The 25,308-nt window shown below is 41.0% G+C and overlaps 1 protein-coding gene across 4 annotated transcripts in view; it reads left to right on the top strand.

The window, feature by feature from the left end:
- The window catches only part of DOCK1 (dedicator of cytokinesis 1), a 281,505-nt gene that overhangs the window by 54,040 nt on the left and 202,157 nt on the right, over positions 1–25,308 (top strand). For all 4 annotated transcript variants that reach the window (XM_048057478.2, XM_048057474.2, XM_048057471.2 and 1 more), the window contains 6 exons: positions 2,296–2,385; positions 2,851–2,951; positions 4,655–4,789; positions 8,479–8,587; positions 17,750–17,820; positions 19,351–19,457. In XM_048057478.2, the coding sequence (XP_047913435.1) occupies positions 2,296–2,385; positions 2,851–2,951; positions 4,655–4,789; positions 8,479–8,587; positions 17,750–17,820; positions 19,351–19,457 (613 nt within the window). The remainder of the gene's footprint in view (positions 1–2,295; positions 2,386–2,850; positions 2,952–4,654; positions 4,790–8,478; positions 8,588–17,749; positions 17,821–19,350; positions 19,458–25,308) is intronic.

Raw genomic sequence — 25,308 nt, 5'->3', positions numbered from 1 at the left:
CACGTGCTCACCCCTCCGTCTCCCCGTGCTGCTGCAGGACTTGTACAAAATCTTATCTCCCCCTAGTATGTGGGAGTCTGAGCAGAACTGGGTGTGTGCTTAGTACAGAAGCGTGAACACTTAATACTGCTCTTGTCACCGTGTTTCTTCGTTTCAGAAGACCGTTGTTTTGCTTTATCTCTTGCGGTAACATTCAGAAAACAACCTGGTTAGTAACTGTTCCCATCTATTCTTGCAGCTCTTTTGTCCTTCCTATTTTTAAATGCCACATCAGATTCAGGCTATGTATGCTAGAGAAAATACATTTGATAAAACATATCCACGTTTTCTGTTAAACTATTTATTTATTTTTAAACTCCAGTACAACCCCTTTGCCTAATGGTATTCATACAGTGCTAAGCAGGGATCAGCCAAGGTCCTTACTCTGCAATTAACTGCTTCAGTACTGTATGGAAGCTGTAGCTGCCGTCTTCCTGTAACAGAGGCACTGTCTCGATCATTTGTGCAGAGTCCATAGGATGTGAGAGAATAAACTAATATTCCAGAACTTATTCACACTAGTTCCCTACCTGAGAAGTTTTGCTTCCACTGTTAAAACAAAAGCATCCATCCTGTATCCTTCTTGCTGTCACACAAAGTACTTGTAAGCAGATTTAAAACTTGAGCTCTACCAGTGGAAGTCAATATGTGATGCCTAGACGTGAAACAAAGACTCGAGCAGTCACTGCACGGCTGTCTAACAATCCTGTTTTCAGGAGAGAGTTAGCCAGGCAGAGGTTTGGGTCTGGTAGGACCCCTTCTCTTCAAACTGAGACAAACTCTTTCTGACAAAGCCGTACTCTTTCCTTGTGCCAAATGTGCTTAAATGTACTTTATTTCCGTGAGTACTTTAATTAAACAAACGGGACCGAGAAGGTTGTAACATTTTTCCCCAAACCCTGTAATGAAGTTGTGAACTGGTTCTGCCCCACAGCTGTGGTCGGCTGCAAGCATTTTGACTTCTGTTTTATACCTTCAGAGAGCAGTAGCGTGAACTGTGGCTTCGCATTTGCTTGTTGTGAGAAAGTTTTTTGGCATTCAGGGGTATGTACTGAGCTGCTAGATGGAGGTTAATGCCTGAGATTTAACTCTGGGTTTAGAAGGTAGCCCAGGTGAGTCACATTTGGCCTAGGAGATTCATCGCACAGAGAGAAGTCTTTAAGGCAGGCAGCTGGGAGTCCAGGTGTTTTCCATAGCATACATAATACCTCCTTGGGGTTGCAATCTCAGGAAACAACTCCACGACGCTTGTTCAGACATTCCTCTCCACCTGTCCTTTGTCTTGTCCATTAGATTAAAAAACAAAAATAAACAAAAAAAACCCCACGGTTTTAGGATTGTTCCGGCAAGTGTGTCTCAAACAACAGTAAGTGGAAGCCTTTCTTTCAACCAACCCAAATACAGACCATGGCCGTGTCTGCTCTCATCCTGCCTTGGGGGAGCCCGTGTTGTTTCTGACAGCTGGTGGGAGAAGATGCCCAGAGCCAGACCCTGTGCTGATCAAACTGAACGTGTTCACGACTAGCTACAGTTCACACCTAAGAGACTTGCTGTCCCTGGGAAGAAATGTTGTAATTATATGTGTGTAAAACAGCCTTTTTCACTCTGCTCAACTTCTGTCCCCTGCCGCTAATCTGCTTTTACTCTCGTGTTGCGCAGGTCAGGGCGCCCAGCCACCTGGCTAGCGAAGACTTCCTCGGGGCAGGGATAGAGACCCGTAGGTGTAGGGCTGGGGCAGAGGGTTGTGTGCTCGGTGTCCCATGCCTGCATGTACACTCTTCCTTGAAATTCTGGGTCTGAGTCTGTGCAGCTGTGGAAAGCAATATGCTCTGCACTTTTTTTTTTTTTACTGCTCAGCTCAAAGCTACTGAGGATGACTTACTTGGCATGAGACTGAGTTGCTTGTCTGGTTTGTGCTCTGAAACATCAGTTTTCAGAAACTGCATGATCCAATTGACTGTTGAAACTGAGTTTTGAAATGTTTTGGTCATCTACTATATGTAGATTAAACTTTTTTCTTTAGGTACCAAGTGTGATTTCTGACCTTTTTTCCCTATTTTTGGGTGGTATGGATGTATAGATAATCAACTAAACGTTGTTTTTCGGCAAATTATTTTTAAGTTTTCCTTTCTCAGCTAACTTCTGAAAATGTCTTGCATAAAATATAAATGAAAGCAAGTATGTCTGTGTAAACCTCCGTGAAGTCAGATTTTCATTATTCCTCTCAAGTGCGATGACTTGTGTATTTATTTGTAGTTCCTTCAAGATACATTGGATGCACTTTTTAACATAATGATGGAGAACTCGGAGAGTGAGACGTTTGACACGTTAGTGTTTGATGCTTTGGTAAGTATGTGTTGTGGATAGACTAAAATGTAGATATTATAATGTTGAATAAAAAAATATGGTGTGGATACTAGGGTGACATTTTTGCAATGAAGCAGCATTGACTGTTAGCTAGTTATTGTTTTGGTTAAAAATGCATGGAAGGTTTTTCTTATATTTGAAGTTTCAGATGGACTTGATTGACAAGTGTTTGTATCATGTCATCTTCCCAGACAGGATGGAAGCAATCAAGTCCAAGTATTTTAGTGGTTTAGCTGCAGAATTTATGACAGAAACAGCAAATTTCTACTTGGGAACAGAAAATTTCCTTTGGAACAGGAAAGGAGAATATAAATACGTGGGGAGGATAATCAAAAGCCAAAGTCTCTCTTTGTTTTTAATGTTATTACGCTTACCTGAAAATAGTGATTGAATGCACAGAATTAGTGTTTTGAGGATAATGCCATAGTTATGCTAATTTTTCAGGTATTTATCATTGGACTGATTGCTGACAGAAAATTTCAACATTTTAATCCAGTTCTGGAAACCTACATTAAGAAGCATTTCAGTGCTACGTTAGCCTACACGTAAGCTTTCAAAATTATTTTTTCACACTGGGGATGTAATGTGGCTTGCACAGTAATTTAGTTACTTGTTTAATTAGGAATTTGCCCATAGAACTTGTGGGGTAGGAGCTTCTCAGAGAAGACTGGATATAGTATGTCCTTCTCTTTTAAAATAATAGTAATAAAACGTTTGTAAGAAGGAAGTCTTGATTTTCTTGTATTGCAGGAGGGGGTAATTGACTATGTTTCAATAATTGCTTTGTAATAAAAATATTCATAAGCAATTCCCGGTTGTACTTGAGAAAGTAAGTGTCCATTTAAGATTCTTCAAATCTGTGCTGTTTGGTGGATTAAATTGATGTTTTACACTGTATCATCTGTGTTCCTGTCACTTTGGGGAGGAAGTAGAGAAGAACAAAGGTCTGTTACTTTTCCTGTCTTAAGTATTTCTTGGCAGATAGCTCCTTTGCTGCTGCTGTTCGTGTTGGAGAAAAATACATAATGGATATCTTTTTGGTGTTTGGAGGAAAAAAAAAAATCCAGACAAGCAAACCTGCTGTGCATTTTGCTGTTATACGGTCTCTATTATGTGAGCAGAAATGTTTGAGAAATATTGATTTAAAATAGCGAAGAAGTTGTGCCTTCAGTCACATCTTTGATATTCCATTCACTTCACTGAGCTACGGCTACTTCTGCTGCCTTCGTGTGAAGCGCATCAAGGATGAAGCATCCTGCAGTATCTGGCTTTCTTAGCAAGAGCTTTAAGGTGGCCTTTCTGCTGGCAGGCAGGGCGGGCACCTATCCCTTCTTTAAATGGAGAGGTGTAGAAGCAGGTTTACACTTGGGGATGCTGGAAGAGCTTATGATTTTGGCTTAATTTGTGACCGTGGGCTTGACAGATCCCTGCCCCCTCCCTGCCTTTTATTGCATGAGTAGAGAGGTTGCACTGAGAATATGTAGGTGGCTACCTGAAATTCTTAAGCAGCTTACTCCTACTAAAATAAATGCACATGTAACAAGATGTCTGTCTACACGATGTTTTGTGTTAGTGATATATAATGTACTTACTTTTAATGTGCGTGTTGAAACATGCGCCGTAGCTGGAAGGACTTAAAACAGAATTACTTGTTCTTGCATTTTAATAGGAGGTTGATATTCATTAGAAATGACGTAGTCAGAATGGTATTGTTTTAAAAATTGTATTTCTTCCCAGTTTGTTACATTTTAAAATGTGGAATAACAACTTCCCAACTGCTGCCATATCAATTTGTAAGAAATTTCACAAATTCTACCCTAAAATCCATGGGCAACGCTATGTCGAGGGGAGTCCTTGACTAAAGAAGAAACTCCTATTTGAAGTGTTTTAATTTTAACAAGGCGTTTGTGTTTAATCTTATTAATTTGACTGTTACTAGTAATTGCATCTTTATAATTGGCTATTAACCTGAACATCTTTGAATATCCAGCATAACATAAATCTTATCGAGACTTTGTGTTGCAGGTATGTTGAATGACATTATGGTCTGTGTTCCCGCCCCCAAGACCAGGTTGCAGCTAATTACCAGCAAAAGCAAGAACACAACATGTGTTCATTAGTTGCATAGTTAATTTTGAAGCTTGGAGGGCACGATTTGCAAACATATTTTTTCTTCCAGTCTCTCAATGTTGAAATTTTTGTTGTAAATATGTTTTTGACGTCTTTTTGTGTTTGTGTATTTAACCAGAAAACTGACTAAAGTTTTAAAAACGTACGTGGATAACGCTGAGAAGTGTGGTATCACCGACCAGCTTTTTAAAGCCATGAAAGCTTTGGAGTACATCTTCAAGTTCATAGTCCGGTCCAGGATATTGTTCAATCAGTAAGTATGGCGAATGCTGAAAATACCTGTATTTCTGATTGGATATCCACTTGCTCAATGTCGCACTGTTCTAAGAAGTACGTTAAGCTGTTAGGGTTTGTTTTAGGTGACGCTTAGTGCGTGAGTGAGCCTGACTGCCTTAATCCTGAACCCAGCTGCATGGAAAGTAGTAAACAGAAGAAATGTGTATCTGAAACATGTATTATAAATAGCGTTGTAGTAGTAAAACCGTGCTCTGTTGTAGCTCTCTATAGGCTACATCACTAAGAAGTAGCACTTGACAATGTTTTGTTAACTTAAAAATTAACTGTGGTTAATAATTGTCTGGTACCGTGACCGAGAAGTTAAAGCTACTCAGTAGATGTGTGTTCTGCCCTTGGTCCAGGCCTGGGCTTTGCTGGTGGCTTTCCTCACACGGCTGCAAAATTCTGGGTCGACTAAAGTACTGAAAATACTGCTGCTTAAATGAAAAACGTGTTACAGAGAAACCCCAGTCACCTTGGAGCATCCTAGGCCCCGCAGCTGCCAGAGCAGAAATAACCTGTTGGAGGCTGGATGCGACTTGCAGGGTTACATGTTCCCAGTACAAAATTCAGGTTTTCTTCAGGGCCAGTGAGCAAGAAGGGAAGGTGGAAAGAAAGAAGGTCTGAAGAATTTGTCTTCAGCGTGGTGATATTATTTCAGATGAGAGGATCACTTGGATTTCTACAGTGTACGTGTCAGGGTAGCGGAGGCTGCTGGGGAGGCAGGGGACTCCTGGAGGGGGTTTCCTACTTTGTGCCCCATTTCCCACGTGGTAACATGCACCACAGCTCCCCGGGCCTTCTGCAATGAGGTTCTGCCCATAAAGTCAAGTATAAATAATTTCTAAGTTAATTTGGAAATCAGTACTCCTATACAGAAAATACAAAAAAGTTACAAACAAGTTATCTGTTCTTCTTAATTTAGATTCAGTCCTTTTACTACTTTTTACAGACTGTACCAAAATGATTACAAGGGGTTTATGTAGAGCTCTGAAGTCACCAGCTCCATCAACCTTCCTGTGAATTACACCATGTAATTTACTACTTTAAGATTCCGGCTGTGATATTCGTAAAATACCGAATGCCACTTACACTGTTGGAGGTCCTACAAATCATTTTAAAAAAGAAAAAAATAATTATCTCTTGCTGCAGATTAGATTTACAGACAATATGACCCTTTAGTATTGGCCATTGGGTTTTCTCCTGTTAAGCACTAATTCAGAGCACTTCAGCATTGGGGAGATGCAATTTTCAATGACTGGGGATTAATCAGAAAAGCTGCTGAATGTTGAATGGCACCACAATTTGTTCTGCTGTGAGACTGAAATCCTGCCTGAGGTGTGTGATTGAACTGATGATAATGTAGAAGTGTTCTGAAACATCATTAGCATTTTAGTGAGAAATCTCGACAAGCAAACAATCTTTAAAAAAAAAAAAATTACATATTTTTAACCTTAAGATAGAAGTAGGCTGAATAGATGCAACATTTTAGAAATGTGACAGTAGGCAAGCTTCAGGTCTGGGTAAATGTGTAAAAGCCTGGTTCACTAATTAAAGCCTGATGGCAAATCCAGTTGTGCAGTGTATCAAGGTTTTTAAAGGCAAGATATTGTGAACTTCAGAAACATCTTTTTGGTCCACTCAGAGGATTCCAGTGGCAATGTAGCACATACAACAGTCTTAAAACTTTGAAGTCAATGGTGGAACTGTTGACTTGGTGTAATAAAGGTAAAGCTGCAATGTTTTTTATGTATTACCAGGTGTATTAAATAAACGTATGCTAAAAAACTGGCAACAGAAACATATTAGTGACTGTAACTTGTTTATTTTTATTACTTTCCTTTCTGAATCACAAAGGTGTTTGTCTGGAGCATTCTGATTTATTCAACTGTCAAGTTTAGTTACTCCTTTTATTAGTATTAGTTTCCCCTCTCCAGTGTGTTCAGGGGAACATGGAAATTCGTAATTGAACTTGGGAGTTAACAAATAATTTGTCCTGTATAACCCCCCAGCTTTAGCACAACAAAATAACAGAATTTAATAATTTTTCTGTAGCACGTGTTTCCCCTGTGTACCAGTCAAATAGCTTTTAATAATATCTGTGGCTCCAAAAGGGTTATGATCACAGCATTAGGAATGATATACGTTGGGTTCAGTGCAAAGCAGCAAGAGCATCCTGTTCTCCACATTTATTTTAAAACTCTATGCCCCTTCCCTTCTGTAACAGGTGGTCCATCAGGAACTTTTAATTACAGCTTAATTATTTTCAGACCTGAAGAAATCCTATTAAGGCTGTACACATAAGGTGCCCGCGGTGCTCTTTCTGAGCTGCACACCATGTTCAAGGCTCCTTTCTTGCTGGGTTTAACCTCAAAAGAAAATGGAGGAAAATAGAGGGGAAGCCTGGTGGAGCTGGTGCAAGTCCAAAGGGCTTTGAGGGCCGCTTGCTGCTGGCTGGGGCTCCTGGAGGCAATCAAAGATGAGTGGGTAAGCCAGGAGTTAAGGGAGAAAATCCATCTGATGTGTACCAAGGCGACTTAAGGTTTGACCTGTATTAAAAGCAGTGATGACTGGGTTTTGGTCATGTTAAGTATGTGTAGCATAATTTCATTACTCTGAGGTTTATGAAACCGAACAGTCTGTGCGAAATACAAGGTGACAGCCCTTATGCGAGTCAGTCGTACCTGTTGCCAAAGAGGAAAAGTAAAGAAATTAAAAAGTGATTGTATGGAGCTAGTGATGTTCTCTTCCCTTTCCATTTTGTAGTGAGAGTGATCTCATCCTACCTCTGAACCCCAAATCTTACTGTGTTTAAACACTGAGGAGTTTCAAAATTATTCATTCCTATGCTGTACTGAACCAGTGGAACACGAGGGTACCAGGTTCTTTAGCTTGGTCGCTCCTTTTTTTCCCCTTTCGCGTTACTGAGGTATCCCAGGGCAGCTTTATCCCCCCGAAAGCATCCGGCAGGGAGCAAGCTGACAGAGCACTGCACTTCTCTCTGCAACCCTGCCTGAAGGCGCCTTGCAAACTGTGGGTTAGTCATCTTGTGTATTAAGGGAATGAGAAAGGAGATGAGTTATATCAGCTATCCAGAAACCAGAGGTGAAACATCTTGAGTCCTCTCTTCCCATTTGTATTGAGTATCGAGGCAGCAGAGGGTTGATACGTCTTCATCCTTTCACAGAGTTTAAGGCTGCTCACCTTAGGCCCCTGGTAGATTGTAATGACTGCTGGCATGTCTGGGTGCCTTCTGGTTTCCACATCGCAGAGCTGCTTGGCATCGGGCCTGCCAGACATCTGCTAGCTCTTGTGCAGCGTGGAGGAGTCTGTCCCGCTGCTGCGTGGGCACGTGGAATTGGGTCACCGCGGAGAGATTCGTGGTGACGTGAAGGCATAAAGAGCAATACTGAATGTGGCGTTTCAGATAGGGAGCTTCAAAATAAAAATCTTTTGTTATTGCTGGCCCAGCCTGGTCAGTCTTTCTTTAGATTTCTGTGAAAGACAGCTCTTGGTTCAGTGTAGAAACATGTAAACGTTTGTGAACTTAAATAAAAATGAAAATAAAGTAATGCAATGAATTACCATCTGTCACATGAACAAAATTTTAAAAATGTATTTCCGTTTCCAGCTAGTTCATGTTTATGACACCCGATTATTTTTCAGGCTTTATGAAAACAAAGGGGAAGCAGACTTCAGGGAGTCCTTGCTGCAGCTCTTTAAGTCCATCAACGAGATGATGAGCAGCATCTCCGACCAGACTGTCATAGTGAAGGTATGTGGAGGCCTCCAGCTTGGCTTTATTTTTGCATCCTAAACCATAATTAGGTGTCTGATAAAGCATCTGCATGTATTTGTGCCCAAATATGTATTTTACCTCAAACATGGTTAATACTTGATGCTTCTAATGAAGGGTCTGTGACTGTCTAAAGAATGTGCTTCAAACAAGCAACTTGACTTCATTGCTGTAAATGCCTCACTTTTTTTTTTAAAGGGAACTTAAGTGTTAAATGATGTTTCACTTATTTAACTCACGTAACCTTATCTATGAGGGATTTTTAAGATAACATGTTTAAGATGCTGGTGGCAGTGTAGATCATATCCTTATGCACTTATTTGTATCCTAGGCTGTTCAGGAACTTCAACATAGTATCTTAAGCCCTAGTACATATTTTTTTTTAATATAGAAACTCCATCCCCACCCCCTCGTGTTCCACTTTTTTCTCTTTAATATGGTGCCTACTTTTGGGAGAGTTGGCTGGCTCATGGAATTGGAAATGTGGTCTCTGACCTCTAATGAAAAGGCTGTTAATATCACAGAGCAGAAGCATTAGATAGAAAAATCTACCAGTCCTATAATTTAGAGCAGTTGGAGGTCAGTGTGTCAGTACCATACTCTTTTAGTGAATCTCTTTCACTATGAAAAAGTATAGAAACTGTAGTAAACACACGTTTGATAAGATGCATCTTGTTGTTCTCCTTGTGATTCCCAAGAGAATTCATGAAAGATGCAGCTCTTGACCCAGCTGTGCAGAATCAGTTGGAAGATGATCAGAAGGGGACTAAGAACTGGGGTTGGCTGTGGGAATAGTGTGACTCTTCTGCTCAGATGTGTAGTGGCTATGCATTAGGAAAAAAAAATATATAGCAGCTGGGAGGCAAAGAAAAACAGTGGCAAAGTACAAAGTCTGTGCAAAAGGCACCCGTTGAAGGAAGCTGGGAAGTGTAGAGTGGGAAAACACCCAAGTCAAAGCCACAGATCCTTTGTAGCTGAGTACGTACGGGTCACAGGCTAGTGGTATCATGCTGAGCACACAGCGAAGATACTGGGAAATAAAGCTGCCGAGTTGGAATATTTTGGTTTGCAAGGCAGAACTCGGACTGCAGCGTCTGATACCAGGCGGGGTACTGCGTGGTTCAGGAAAAGCGCTCTGCCAGCGGAATGAAGATGCAGTGATCCTGAATGGAAATTAAGTTGAAATTGTGCACTCCCAGTATGCTACCTGATGCTCTACCAACAGGGTGTTTTCAGATCGGGGATCCAAACGTCAGATTTATTTTCCTGCAACTCATTTGTGAGAGCTACTTCAGGAAGGCAGATGAATGAGATTTTTTTTAAATTTTCAACAGCATTATGATTTGAGGGGGGAAAAAAAGTCAAAAAGTACCTCCCAAATTAACGTTGTATTCACCTGGGCTGCAGGAAAAGACGACAAAGTTCCTAGCGAAGGCTAGAGAAATCACACAACAGCACTGTCTGTCCCAGTCTCTGGTGTTTTACATCCAGATCTCTGCAAACTTGTGCAGAGCACATCTCCTGTCTGCATTTGACTACATGAAATAAATACACTGGGAGGTGAAGCAGCGACAGCTGAGCGTGTGAGGCTGCCTGAGAAGTGTGCTTGTGCGTGCCTTTCAGAAGCCTCCACAACCTTCCATTCATTATTCATTCATTACTTTCATCTCCTTTGGACTCTAATTACCTCGCTCTTAGAATACGTAATTGTTAGTATTGGCTTTTTGCAGCTTGCGAGATTGCTTTTATTGTGTTCAAATATCCACAGAAGCACTGTAATTCTTTCAGTAACCAGCACTCCGTGTTTCTGTTACAAAGAATAAAATCATTGAATAGGGGTATAATGCGGTGGTTTCGTTGTTGTGTGGTGGGTTTGGAGGAGTGAGTATGGCTTCTGTAAAGAAAACTGCTTGGCAAACCTGTGGAGACCTGGGAGGTGTCAGTAAGCACGGCGGGAAGATATGGTGTTAGAGGCTTCGATCAGCATCTTCATCGGGGATCCGGAGTTGGTAGGTGAGGAACATCAGGAGGCCATTGTGAAACTGAGGGGGCACAAAGGGGAGTGTCAGGGTAGATAAATACACCTCAGGAAGAGCGTGTTAATTCCTGTGAGATGCTCTACTCGGAGCTGGCGGCTGTAGTTCAGGAAAGGCACCTTGGACCCCGGAGAGCTGTCCGTTACAACCCTTGCTTCGGTGGGTGGTGGCAGGTGGAGAATCAGCAGGGTGCTGGGTGTCCGCCAGAAAGACTGAGTGTGGCGGGGCTGTCTTTTGTGGTTAGATAGCCCTGCTGGACTGCACCTTCAGTCCTGGGTGCTGTCCTGGTCTCCAGCTCAGGAAATGGGAACAGGAGGTGTGGAGAGGCAGGGCCAGGGAACCGGGCAGTGCCCTGAGGGGTCTGAGGCCTGCAGAGCTCCTCCGCACCGTGGTGAGCAGCGCGAGAAGTAGGGGTGCTCGCTGAAAGCAGGAGAAGGTTGGCTTAAAAGGGGAAGCTTTTCGCTTTTGAGGCTTGTTGTCGTAGGAGATCACGGAGGCAGGCAGCGGCAGTAGGTTCAGGAAGAGGTTAGGGAAGTTACAGGTCCGTGACTGACCGAGAGGTGCAGCCCCAGGAGATGTGCGGCCGGGTGACACGCAGAGAAGTTGCCGGCTGGGGGTGTTCTTCAGTTCACATCAGCAGATCAAGCTTTAGCAGTTCCAGGCTTTTTTTTCTTTCTTCCCTACATTGGGAAAGCTAAATAAGTGTACACAAAATCAGCCTGTTCGGAGAGATAAGGCGTTGAATAGACCTACCCAGAAAATGAAGGTGCTCCACATTAAAGAGGCAGGTGCTTAATTCACAAATTAGAATATTGCTTTTTTTTTCCTCGCAGGAACCGTAATGTGTCGTGATAGTTTATCAACGTGGAGCAGAGCTGCCACGGAAAAGTTTGGGTGTTTACAGCTTTCCCGTTTGGGCTGGCTATACTGCATGTTTTCTCCCAGCATATCTGAAGGCAGTAGCCTTCGAGCTGACATTGCGAGGGGGAGAATGAATGACTGGAGTCCTGTGTTCCTAGCAAGAACTGCTCTTCATCTATTCAAATATTTGTGTCCTTGCGGAAGCCGATGAGCTGTTGCGGACTGTTGCTCAGCTCTTCGCTTACCTGATAATTTGCATTTAAACCACTCCTTCTTTATTGACATACCCAAAGCCTTGAAAAGTGAAAAGTTGCATCGGAAGAAAAATGCGTGAGTTGTATGAAGATTTAAGGTACTTCGAGGACCTGACTTCAGTTTTCAGTTCTGAGGAAACAAAATGGAGAGTATTTTCTGAGGGGGGCAAGCAAAGAGTGGCAGTTAGTGGTTTTGTTGACTACAAGTAGGGATAACTTGCATTAGGGACACAGCACTGACTAAATTTTTCTTGAGACTTAAAAGGGAAAAGCAAGCAAGCAAAACCCCTGTCTGCCTGCCAAGTCCTCCGCTGCCCCAAAATCGATGCTTTGCATTCCTGAGGCTGCTTTGGCTGGGGAGGGCATTGAGCTGATCTTCCGCACAGGGCTGTCCTGAGCCTCCAGTTGGCCTGGGGCTTGGAGAAGCGTTTCTGTGCCCGTCTGTCGCTGCTTCTGGTGGCATCTGAAGGTGACCGGTTCCTGCCCCCTTCATCACTGCCATTAGCGGTCACTTTGCAGCTGAGGAACTGGTTGCCTGATGCGACCGGTGCGTGTGGTTGTTCCTCCTGCCTTAATATATACACGGAAAAGCTATTTTCTCCGTGGTGTAGAGGTGTTGCCTTTCTAATACAAAATAATAATCTAGAAGAATTATTAAAAGTTTATTTTAAAAGTGAGTTATAGGCCTTCAGATACTTCTTTTCTGCAATAAGGAGGTAAAAGCTGTTTGTACATTCTTGGAACGAGATTTGAGCAGAGCTTTGTTAGCATCTACAGCTCTGAGTGGACTCCAGTATGTTGCAATTAAAACATGAAGGTGTAAGAATGAAATAAATATATTCATCCTAGGCTATAAAGGCAGCTGTAGCCAATCCTTTAGGTTTTAATTTGAAAAGTTAGTATGATTAAAAAATAATAATTTTAAAACACAATTTTATATTGTTATTAATTAGTGTTTTTTTTTTTTTACATCAGTTTACCCTAGCTGAAGCAGTCATTCTGCTCTCCGTGCCTGGATGTGTTCAAGCCCAGGTTGGATGAGGCCCTGGGCAACCTGCCCTGGTGGCAGCGGGGTTGGAAGGGGGCAATCGCTAAGGTCCCCTCCAACCTGAGCTGTGATTCAGGGGCCACCTTTTATGTTTGCTTTTTTAAGGTGTGCAGTTGTCCAGACTGGAGAGGGAAGCTCAGACAGGTTTGAGCTGACAGCCGTTCTCGTCATCTTGCTGACCACAAAGTGTTTCTTGCAGGATGAGCGGTGGTGGTGGGCTGTAGTCGTGGTTTGAGATGCAGGCAGTCTAAACTGTTTGCTTTGTCAGGTATTAGCTTGATTTTAAGAATTATTTGATTAAGGTGTGCAGCATTCAGCATGTATACGTGTTCGTAATGATTACACATGTAGTGAGCTCTCCTGATTTTGTTCCTATTTTCTGCTAATTGGGGCATGATAATTATTTCCTTAACCTTTTACTGTTTAAGCCTGAGCTCAGCTGAAGCCTAGCGTGATGTTTCAAGTTTAGATAAAAATGCAAATGTTCCCTGGTAATTTATTCCTGCATCTCTTTGAAACAAGGGCAGTTGAGCCAGCTGCATCGAATTTCTGAGGATTGTCTGATTTAGGCTGTGTTTGTGTGAGGGAGCTGAACTGTTCGCAGCAGGGTTCCTGCAGTTCACTTGGCTGTTTGCTGGTACACGTGGCTTTGTGCTGGGCTGAGGAAAGGCACACTGGTACACGAGCCGGTTCTGCGCTTTAAATGATCCTGATAAAGGAGGTGTGTGTATAAAAATGATCCTGTAATGTGACCGCAGAGAACCAGAGGGGAAGATGATAACATTTCGCTAATGAGAATTCTCTTCTGTGCCTGGATTTATAACTCCTGTCGCTTTTAGCACAACGCATGTTTCTCGGTATCCGTAGCTTATTCTTCTCTAACAATAAGCAATAGTAATTTATTGCTTAAACCACAGGAAAGTATTCAAACAGAAATACATTACAAGCTGCTCAGGTCGTTCTCATCAGCAGGAGAAAACAAAACAGGCTGCACTAGTCTGCAGGGCTTCTCCAACAGGTTGAACATTTTGTGTCCTCCATTTAGATGAGTTGGCTACTGAAATATGTCCATGGACTGAGGTTTCTGTTTCTTAGGGCCTGTATGGGAAAGTCTGTTACACTGGTAACTAATAGAATAATTTCTTTACTCACGATGATGCTTTATAATGTCTTACGCTGCATTTTGTGCCATAGGCATTGGTTCAGTTGTGATTTGGAACAAAGGACTGCTGCAGACTGGGGCAATTCAAAAATAGCATGTAGGCATTCCTGGAAATTGTTTCATCCAGCTGCTGACAAGGCTTAATTTGGCTGGGTTTATGAGCTTAATGGGATTGCAGCCAGGGATAATGCTTGTGGAGAAGGTACATGCTTTCTGTTGAGTGGTACAAAAGATGAAAATTAACATTAAAATCATGTACAGATTGTGTAGGTAAAACAAATTTATTGCTTCATCAAACAAGAGTTCATTAGAACATACTATATCTGGCAAAGAAATCTTATGCTTAATTGTGAGACTAGCTATGCTGCGTGAAATGAAAGGCTTGACAAAACGACATTTTAAAATTAGGTATTTTTGCTTTTATGTAGTATAAAGAGATGAATTTAAATCCAAGACAAAAACCTGTAGCATAGTATTCAGAATAAATCTTGTTGAAAACCTTGCAAGTGTCATTTGTTCAATCTTACGACATCCTAAAGTTAGTACTGCAATTTTCTGGGTTCTTTCTGTTGTTCCAAAAAAATAAGTGAAGCTTGCTCTTACTTTTGCAGTTCTCCTACACAGCCACATCGATAAATTTGTATCTACAGACCCTAGCTGCAGCACCAAGCTGCCTGTCTTACAATTGAGTCGGATGAGATTAGAGATCGGAGATGTTAGAAATTGTACAGTTTTCTTAAAACTTACAGATATTAAACTTCATCTGGTTTGCCCAAAAAGCAGAACCGAGGTGGCTGATAGTTGCTGTAACTACAGGCTTTAAATTGATGCTGTAAGGATTTTCACCTGACAGTACTTCATTTAAGTCATTAAAGTGTTAATTTTAATGATTGTGCCAGTGCGGTGTGAAATTGTAATTCAAGATGTAAAATAAAAGCTCCTTTTTAGTATGTTACTAAACATTTATTGCTACATGCATTTGAATGATAAGCAAATAAAAACACAGCGATGGCTGCGGTTTATAACTGGTCATTAGAGTCCTCATCCATCAAAACACATAAGCCTGTGCATAATGGGACTATTTGCATAATTACAGTTATGAGCTTGATTTCTGAGCATGGAAGTAGTCCGCTAAGCATACGTGGAAACGTTTGACAATCACGCTCGACAGTTTAAATGGACTACGAATAGGAGCTGGAACGCTTTGAAATCTGCAGCTAACCCGTGACGTGTTTGGTGTTCTCTGGTAGAACTGGTCAGCAAGCAGCGGCAATTTTTCTCTGTTTGTCACTTGAAGCTATTTGACAGATTTCATCTTCTCCTGAAGAGCTCATTCTGTAGAAGCAGAGACTGCTGGTGCCTTGTGAATTCAAATCTCTTTTTTCCGCTTATCCTCAATCCACTTTTTTCTGTGAATGCTTCTGCAGGTTAAAAAAAAAAAAAAAACTACTACATTTTTTAAACAAAAAGCAAACACTAAAATTGTATCAGTGCGGTAGAAACATACATTTTGCTTTTATTTGAGCAAACAGTGGGAAATGCTGGGTATTGACTCAGTTCTGGTTGATGGACTGAATTTGGGAACAGGATCGAGTATGGGCTATAAAAGCTTCACTTCATAATTTCTTTCTGTTTCAGCAGAATTTCTGTAATAACAAACACTCAGTGGAAAACAAATTTGTTCATTCACATTGCAGAAGAGGATATGAGCCGATTTGAAGATGAGTGTAGCGTGCACTGAAGTTTTCATAATGCAATAGTTTAATTAGAGTTTTGTTTAGCTGCTACAACCTAGTGTTTTCCTTCAGGGTGTCTGCCAGTGCCAGGGCCGTGTGCTTTGCTTGCTTGCAGCCACTTGTGCCCATTTTGGAACGGCAGTGTAAGATTCATCAAGAATCTGATGATGCTTTATTACGAAAAGAAAAGAATTGTCTGAACTTGCCTTTTTGGGTGTGGTTTTGGCCATGGATATATTCCTCCTTCAGCCATCCAACCAAAATCATTTTAATCTGCATTTTTATTGAGAAATATGTAAATTAATAGCTGCTTCATACATTATTCAAGAAAAGATGTATTTTGTATCACTGATACTTCTTCTAATCTTAAGCTATGCAAATGATTTAATTAAAATAATTATGCTATATAATATACCTGAACTTTACGCTAAAATAGTACTTATTAATCGTTAATGGTACTTGTATTTTTAGCTGGAAGTATGATTAAAATATTTGATTGATAGTGGGTTTTAAAGTATTTTTTCCCCTTTGCTTCACAGCTTGGACTGAGCTGGCCTTGTGTCTGTAATCAACCAATTGACCTAGCGCATTCAAGAGCAGTGTAATTTGATTTAAAATTACTAGTGTTATGGCAGAAAAGGGTAGTTATTTGGAAGACAGACAAGTAGTTTTGTATGTGCCTATCGGGCAATATTCCCCCAGTCTGGTCTTGTGGGCTCTTCCTCCTCCTGCGAGCAACTACTGCTGAGCAGAAGTTTTCTGTCTCTTGAATTCCTCCGGCCTTGGAGTTGTATAGCGTAATTACTTGTCACATCGCGGACTTCAGGCTGAAAAAGAATTGATAAAAGGGAGGAGTGTAAGGGCTCGTCTTCCTCCTGATTCAGAAGGATGGGGAGCACATGGGGCTCTCATCGACGGAAACTGCCAGGGCTCAGCATTCAACACACCACTGCCTCATGAGGAATGAATCATCCCCCCTTTTGTGGCAGCAAAATGTCTGTAATCAAACTGTTGGATATTATCAATAAAATGCAAAGCAAAGCGAAATAAGCCTGGCAGTTGTGGTTTATGTCTGAATTACTGCGTTTCTTCCTAGTCTGGTGCTCAGTGCCGACGAGAGCTTGGGGGACCTCAGTAAAAGCTGTGTGCGTTTATAAGCTGTTACGGTTGAGGTTAAAACCAAAAATGACTTCTGCATGAGGATTTCTTACATAGAATATGTCTCATTTTAGCACCAAAGTGAGATATTTCAATCTGTTTGCAAATGAAAGAGAAAATAAAAACTTAGTCATTTAAATTGCTGTTTGTGTAGACGAAGTGAATTTTAGCTTTGGGGTCACCAGCAGTCCATTTACTACAGTCTAACCAGAAAGTTAGTGCCATTGTTGCATTAACAACAGAATCAGCTGAAATGACTGTGAACAGTTCAAACATTTAACATCTGTGTTGGTAGGACTTGGCTCTTAAGTATCCTTCTATCTTATACGGTGAAATGGAGAGGCTACCGCAAGCCCAAGGGCGAATTGAGGACCCGCCGTTTCATTAGTGGCTACAGAGAAGGGAAAGATGAGGGTTATGTGGTTTTGTTTGATTTGGACGTAGTGGAAGGAAAATTAAACCCAGACAACTACAGCATGGAGAATGAGGAGAAGGTGTTTGCCCAGCACTACAGAAGACAGGGAGAAGTGATGAGGGGAACGGAGCTTTGGTGTCGTGGCCCAGCGCGCTAAATGGTTTCCTAGCGCGTTGGGAAGAGCTCATCAGTCTCAAAGTTTGATATAAGCTATCAGTCTTCCCAACTCGTCTTGCCTTTTCCTTCGTTTCCGTTCAATCTTAAAAGTTTTATTTTCCTAGAGTTTGGAGGTTAGGAAACTCTTTCCCCAAACAGAATAGGCTAAGAGCAAGTTGTGGGGTTCAGCTGAAGGCAGAGGGGATGGTTCAGCCAAAGCAATTACACGCGTGTAATTCTCTTCTTGTACTCTTCCCATCAGATTTAAGGAGGCATGAATTTCAGTCTTGTTTTTTCTTTTTATTTTTTTTTTAGGGGGCAGCGCTTAAATACTTGCCAGCTATTGTCAATGATGTGAAATTAGTATTTGATCCAAAAGAACTTAGGTAAGTAGTTAATGAAATTGAGTGTACTGTGCACTGCATCTAGAATTCTATTTTAATAAGTATATATCTATAAATATATATCTATAATATATATTTTAAATGTATTACTTTATTAATGTAGTGGTGGCTGTGAACATGAGGGCAATGAAATATGACCACCTGAGATGTTTTATCACTTTGGTTATCACCTTTTTTCTGCAAGTAGTTGCAGGACTACACATATATCCTGCTTATAAAGTAACGTGGGGCATTAGGGTTTGATAAATGTCTTGGTAAATTTTGCAGTCTTGACTAGTAAAACCACATAATGAGATAACAAGTATCAGTCAAGTAACGGATGCCAAAACACTCAAAGCTGTATACTTAATTCATCACTCTTTGAATTATGTGATGTAAATAATAACTCTACTTTTGTTCAGTGAGCCTTATCTGTGGATAGACATTTCAGTATCGTATAAACACAGGAGTGCTCTTAATAGTGAATAGAAAAGCATAATAGGAAGATGGTTTAGAACAACAGCAAAACAGAGAAACCAATCAAAACTATTTGTTTAGGACCACATTTAACTTAGAGGGGGAAAAAAAAGTTTCTCCCAGTGATATTACAAGGTGTCTAAATTGAAATAAAAATTAGCAATGTAGATTTTAACTGATTTGATTTGCACAATGTTATAGAATATATATATTGTGTGTATATATATGCAAGCTGTATATGTTCTACGTTCTGCCAAAACGATGAAAAGGTAAAGTAGAAATAAACTCTATAACTATAAACATAGTCTAATGTTCCAAATGTCTGAGGAAGCTGGAGTCTAGCTTCTGCTTCCTGTGCTTTCAACATATTTATGTGCACGCTTATGCTTTCTTTGGCCCTAGGGAAAATATCTAGTGTAGAGTTTCTGATCTGAATCATAATTTTGAATCATAATTTTGATACGTGGTGTTAAAACTATTGTTGAAAATCAACCAAATGAGAAATATTGGGATTCGGCCCTGTTTTACTCATAATCAGTACAATTTTTCTGTCACTTATGGTATTGAAATTGAGTAATACTTGAAAACGTAGCCTTAATAGGAAAAAAATGAGGAAAAAATTTAGGAAACGATACAAAATTATCGTAGATTTCTTAAAAAAAAAAAAAAAAAAAAACAATCTGTTTAATGTGGGAACTCAGCTGATGAGTTTGATGGTCCTATATCATCCTAAAATACGTGTTTTTGTGTGGCTCTACTGTTGGTGAAAGCTTGTAACGTGAACTATCATTTTTTTCCACATTTTTAATTTTGTGGCTTATATGGTCCTGTATTGTGATAAAAGGGAGAGAGCAAAAGAAAATAAAAGAATCAAATAGTGAGGGATATTACAAAAATGTGAACTGTCTTCTGTGTCTAGGAGAGAAAATTGAGTCTGCCTGTCCAAAAGTCTCTTGTTGCCTATGTATTTTTGTGCTGTTGGATGTTTTTTTTTTTTTTTTTTTTACATATTTTGGGGAGAGTTTAATATGTTTTCACTTGTCCCTTTTTATGTAGCAAACTTTTTACTGAATTCATCCTAAACGTTCCTGTGAGCCGGCTGACAATTCAGAAGCTCTACTGCTTGATAGAAATAGTTCACAGTGACCTCTTCACGCAGCACGGTAAGCAGAGCCTTTGCAACTCTTAAGCTGTCACATTACTCATTGTCTCCAGACCTCTGCTGCTGTAAGGTTTGTCCTTGCTACCGAAAGCAGCAGAGGTTGTAACCAATTAGGGTTGTTCCATTAGCAGGACAAGGAGATCTAAAATCAGCGAGGAAATGCGAATTGACACTTACTGCAGGTTAGAGATCATAAAGAAGTGAAAGGAAAAACTTGTAATTTTTCATTTAAGAGGGCGCTAAGTGTCTGGCGTTATTGGCATGTGTTACAACTTCAGCGATGATAATTTTATCAAAAGCTGTGCATTCAGCTTTGTGCTCAGTGAAGTCTGGCAGAAAGAATGGCTTTTCTTGATGTCCATCCTTTCTGAAACATCTTTCTTTCCCATTACGCTCTACCCTAGCTGAAGTAAACCAGTGTATAAACCCTTCATCACAACGTATAAACACTTCATCCGTGCTTCCTTATTCTCTTCTTTTACATTGTGGAAGATGACTTCAAGTGGTTGTCTTACAGATTGCTTCGTTTGAAGTGAAACCTTCTGTTCTTTTTTAGATGACTACAAGTTAAACTAACCTAGACTAAGTGTTTATGTGCTGTCAGAAGCAGCTAATGAGGGAGCAAATAGGTAATGGTTCAGCCATAAAGGAAATTTGAAAGGAAATACTTTTATGAAGGAAGTTGGGTTCTTCTGTGGAACAAAAATGCTGGTGACGTGACACAAAGTGCTGACATAACAAATTTTTCTGCTTCCAATTAAAAAAAATAAATACAGTCTTGGTGGATTGGCTCTGTACTGATAGGTCTTAGATTAGCTAACGTCTGACCACACCTAGTAACTTTTATCTTCTTATGGTTAGTTTAAAAAAAAAATCTATAAAGCCAACATAATCTGTGCTGCACACGCTCCTTAATTTCACAAAGCTTTGTGCTTTCACACCTGGTGCAGTTCAGCAGCACTGCTGGAAGTTAGAGTCTTTTATGGACCTGGTACTAACAACTAGGAAACAAGTGCTACCTGTTGCTCCTTCTCGCCACTTGAAGTTTTCTTCAGCAGGGTTTTCCCTTGATGCTCAGGTGGGTGGTAGCACAGAAGTTGTGCATTTACTTCCTGCAGCTATGGATGGTGAGGAAGTAAGAATAAAGCTCTTTTAAAACAGACTCTACTAGCCACATCACCACACGCTGCATCAGCCACTCCAAATGCAGTTCAGCTTGATCTTCACATTTGAGACCATTTGAGATTATTCAGCCCTTAGGAGCTACACCAAACGAGGGGCACAATTTTATCTAATTTGAATCGCAGGGCTGGGGCTTGGGTGAAGAGGTTCAAGTCTCCCTGAGGCCGTTGTAATGTTTGCTCTTCCTGATGTGTACATAATGTTACTCTAACGTGTGTGTCCTTTCTGTCCTTCTCAGCTCTTTGGAGTAAATTTGCTTTCTTCTAGCTGCTTTTAGAACGCAAGGTCTTCAGGGTAGAAGTCAGTGATGTAAGGTATTACGTCTGACTGTGCTGGAGAGGAGGAAATTGAAGTAACGTGGATAAGAGTGTCCTAAGTCTAACATGCAGCAGTTGAGGTGTGATGGGGATTCAAGGCATCTGTACCTCAAGTGCTGCCCAGGCTGGCGTGCGTGGTCAATCCGGGCTGCGTGGGGCACTCGCTTCGCCCCCGCTGCTGCTCAGCTCTGCCGGGGCAGTGCCACGTGCAAGGGGATGAAGCCTGGCCCAGGAGGGCACGCACAGAGCTGGCACGTCTGCGTGCGCTTGTACGGGGCCTGGGGTGTTCACTGTCAATAAACACAGCATTGCTGTCAAAGCTTCTTGTGCTGCTGGTAGGTCTGCGTTAAGCTTGTGCCTGGAGAATCAATTGTACCGGAAAGCTTTTGTAAACACTAAAAATTCACTTGAAAATAAATGAAATGACTAGCCACAGCCTTTGTTATATTTAGATCTTCCTTGCTCTGCTGGGTTGAGTTTGCGTTACTGAAGCAGATTTCTGCTGCCTTTCCTCCTTCGCATTTATTCAATAATTTTAAACTGATAGCCAATATTTTCATATAAGTACCTGCATGATCCTGTATCATATCACAGGAATGAGATTTGCTTTTCTAAAAGCAATATGCAGCACAAGATTGTGGAGTTGATGGAAAGCTGTAAAACGTACCGAAAAATCAACCAGCATTTCATCAATGTATGCGGAGAAAATGCACTAATTCTGTGCCTTGAGAAGTCAGGGAAGATTTATTTGTGGTGTCTCAAGAAGAATAGAAATTCAAAATACATGAATTAGTGAGGCTTTGGAGGATTTGGGGATGAGAGGGGTGTGTGAATGATAAAGCATTCCGCTTGAGTGATGGATGCTTCGGTGGTCGTCATGAAATATGAAGGCTTTGGGATTTTCGATATGAATCTACTTTGGTGTTCTGGTTTGTATGTCTTTAAAAATATTTTTGAATCCTTTTTTAAAACTTCACTTGCTTTCTGGTTATGTCGTGTGTCATATTTGTTCCCTTCTGAAATTCAAGGTTACTTCTCTCCACTGCAGAGCTTGTACTTACTTTTATTAAGCTTTCTTCAGCCTTGGCAGGAAAGTCTTGTATGTTCCTTCCATTCCGTTGCTTTTGTCGTAACAGTGATTCATAATTGAGCCCTTATACCCAGGGGAGTGAGAAAAATCAGTGTGTGATTAGGCAGTCAAAGCCGTGTTAAGGGGAGAGAGAGACAGAGTGTGTGTGTCTATTTGTGTATGTGTATTTGATGAGAGAATAAGAGCCCGGTGACTTCAAGGAGCATGTTTTTCCAAGCTCGTGGTTATTTACAGAGCCCCTCAGTAGGAATCAGCCCTCTGTGTAGACGACACGTGTATCAGATCCTCATCCTTCTGATTTCTGTCCTTGAATATTTGAACACCACTAAGAGGAAAAGATTTCCCAGCGATTCCTAGCTGATGCAAGAACAGCTGGTTCTGCCCGTTTTCAGGGGGTATAGTTAGCAAGTTCCAAGTCTGTTTTCTAGATAGGATCTGCCTTTTTCCCCTCTCCATATTCTTACCAATAATCTAGTATGGCTTTAGTAAAATAAGTGTGAATTTCCACTGGAAGAGCATAAGTAGCATCTAGGCTTCTTTTTCCCCAAGCAAAATTTTAAATTTTTTAAAAATTAAAATTTAATTTCAAATTTTTTGTATAGAAAATATGAATTAATAGAAAATGGCTTGCATAGGGGCTGGACGCCTCTTTGAAAACCCTAGCTTTCATCTCAGCTAACTGGAATTCTTGCATGCAGTGAAGCATTTTAAGTTCTCACTGCTTAATGCTCTGATTCAGCGAGTCGTTTAATTTTCAGACTTGAACAGAGCTTCAAATGTACTAGTTTAGAAATCTGCATACACCTTGTTCAAAGAGGACCTGGGTATATCAGTATGTCCTTATATAAGCCATACATAATCTTATGTAGGTATCTGTATAAATGTAAGATATATGAATATACATTAATTGTATGTGTATGTATGGCTGTATACAAGTAAATGCATGCATAAATAAGATTTATTTCTGCTATCACAGTATTTTATGTAGACCTCTTACGGTTTGCACAAAAAAACCCTTTTGCCCATGTAAAGCAGCAAACTTTTGATTGAAGCCAGCCCTCTTGTCTCTTCTTCCTCTCGTGTCCCTCTCCCCTCCAAAACACGCCCACACCAACCCTGAAACGCAGGACATGTCTCTTGATTTTAGCACCTGAAACAGTTCTGTATGTGGTGCGTGTCTCCTGTGAGGCTCTGTCTAAATGTATATGGGAATTCATGACTTGGAGTGCAGCAGCTTTATAATACCTTGGTGCGAGTTTTCAGTTCTAAATGTATAAATACTTGGTTTGTGGCTAAGTGAATTGTCTCATCTTTGGAAGCTTCAAAATCCCAGTTTTATATAAATAGTGATTTATCTGATTTGTTTTGTCCCGTAGAGATGTTTGCATTCTCTGTTGCTCAGTGTAACAAATGACTTGCAGCTAATTACCAAGTGAGCTGTGTGGCTGCTGTATCCTTAAATAGTTGGGAAAGAAAACAAGTGATTTCTCCATTAGGAAATCGTTGGTCTATTAAATATTAGGAGAGAGCGTATAGCATTTATACAAATTCTTACTGCTTAATTATGGCTAAACTTACAGTCTTTATCTGCATGCTGTGTAGCAGAAGCACAGTTATTAAGCGCAGTTTTTTTGTTTGTCCACATCAACAAAATGAACCGTAAAAGAAAGAAATACGTTTATCAGTGTCTTTCCAAATGAATTGCTTAATATTGACCCAAATTTATTGCACGTGTTTAGCTTCAGCATAGATCCCGTGTCAGTGTTTCATCGAAGCTTTGCTTGGCTGCTCCTGAGTTGATAATGCTTCCTGAGCATCCTTTTATAAAGATTAATATTTTAGTCTCGCTGCACGTTGCTGTGACATTAATCATCGTGGGTTGGACTTGCGCAGCAGAGGATGAACAGCTGTCGAATTGCTGTTGTCTGTAAGCATTGTGCATCACGCCCGTGAGCTGGCTTCACAGCTGGCTTTCGGGCAGGATCCTACAGACTCTGGGTTTGTCAAGGTCTCCCATTAATCAGTGCTCGGAGGTGTTTGTGACCAGCAGGTTGATGAAGGTCAACTTTCCCTGTTCTGTACTTGTAAATAATCAAGATGTAGTTGACCAACCCGCAGTTATTCAAAATAGTTTACGGCAAAGGATGTGCTTGTGCTCTACGTGGAGATAAGATTCTACTCTGATAGTACTAGATTTGTTGAAATATATGTATTTATATGCATATGTACATAAATAAAGATATTTGTGTGTTGGTTGGGTTCCCTCTTAGGATTTTATTGCCTTCTAGTGCTTGTGTGTTTTATTGGGGGTATCTGGAAAACCTCAGCGTTATTTATGGAATTGTTTGAGTAGCAGTTTCTGCTCTGGTTCCAGATGACACTGGGATGCGTTGGGTGATTCAGCATTAAAAGCATGGTGCGACGGGAAAGCAACGGGATAAAGGCGTTTGTTTTTGAACTGAGAAGGATCTGGCTTTTTTATTGAATAACGAAGTAGCCAGGACACCTTGGCACTTGGTTTTATCCTCCCGTAGCCTACATTCTGCAGCAGCCACACAGCAAGGAGCGGATGTTCACCAGTCGGTGATTGGGAAGGCGGAGAGCTGGGCAGGTGGCACCCGAGGAGTGCTGTCGAGTCTTCCCAGGAGAACCTGGTCCTTCGTACAGGCTGTGTGATCCCAGATAAGAGTATGACAAATCAGTTAGCGTTTCCTTTCTCAGAAATTCAACGTGAATACCTGCGCTGTTGACCAACGTGCACTCCCGCTGATCCAACCCTGAGGGGGCAGAGCTGCAGTTTTTGCCTTCTGCATGCTTGCAGATATTCAATTGATCTCTGACCAGTCGCTGGTAGTGGGGCTTACCGGCAATGGGAAACGTTTTCAAACATCTCGTTATAGTCCTTTGTAAGTTATTAAAGATTGATTCACCTTGCGGGCTTCACAAAGACCATTAGCATGTCTTTGCTGGAGTGCTTTAGCGCCTGGCTGGCACAGCTCTTTCTCTGTCCCCTCTATTTGGTGAAAGAAGCATACTGCAGCACCATGTTGTATTGTTTTTCCCTTAATCTGTCCATTTTTCTCTCTGAGTTAGTCAAAACCTGGGCTAACAACGTACACTGAGGTCTCACAAATGCTTTGTGATTGCAGCAGCCTTGTGCCTCTGCATCTCTGGGGCAGACAGACCGAACGGGACGTTCATCAGGTCACAATTTATATTGCGTGAGTAGTTAGTGGTGACCTGCACCCATCTGGTGGCTCCTG

This window comes from Anser cygnoides, chromosome 7 (genome assembly GCF_040182565.1).
Source record: "Anser cygnoides isolate HZ-2024a breed goose chromosome 7, Taihu_goose_T2T_genome, whole genome shotgun sequence".
Classification (NCBI taxonomy): domain Eukaryota; kingdom Metazoa; phylum Chordata; class Aves; order Anseriformes; family Anatidae; genus Anser; species Anser cygnoides.
Note: the sequence above shows the minus strand (reverse complement) of the source record. Positions and strands in the feature narration are given on the sequence as shown.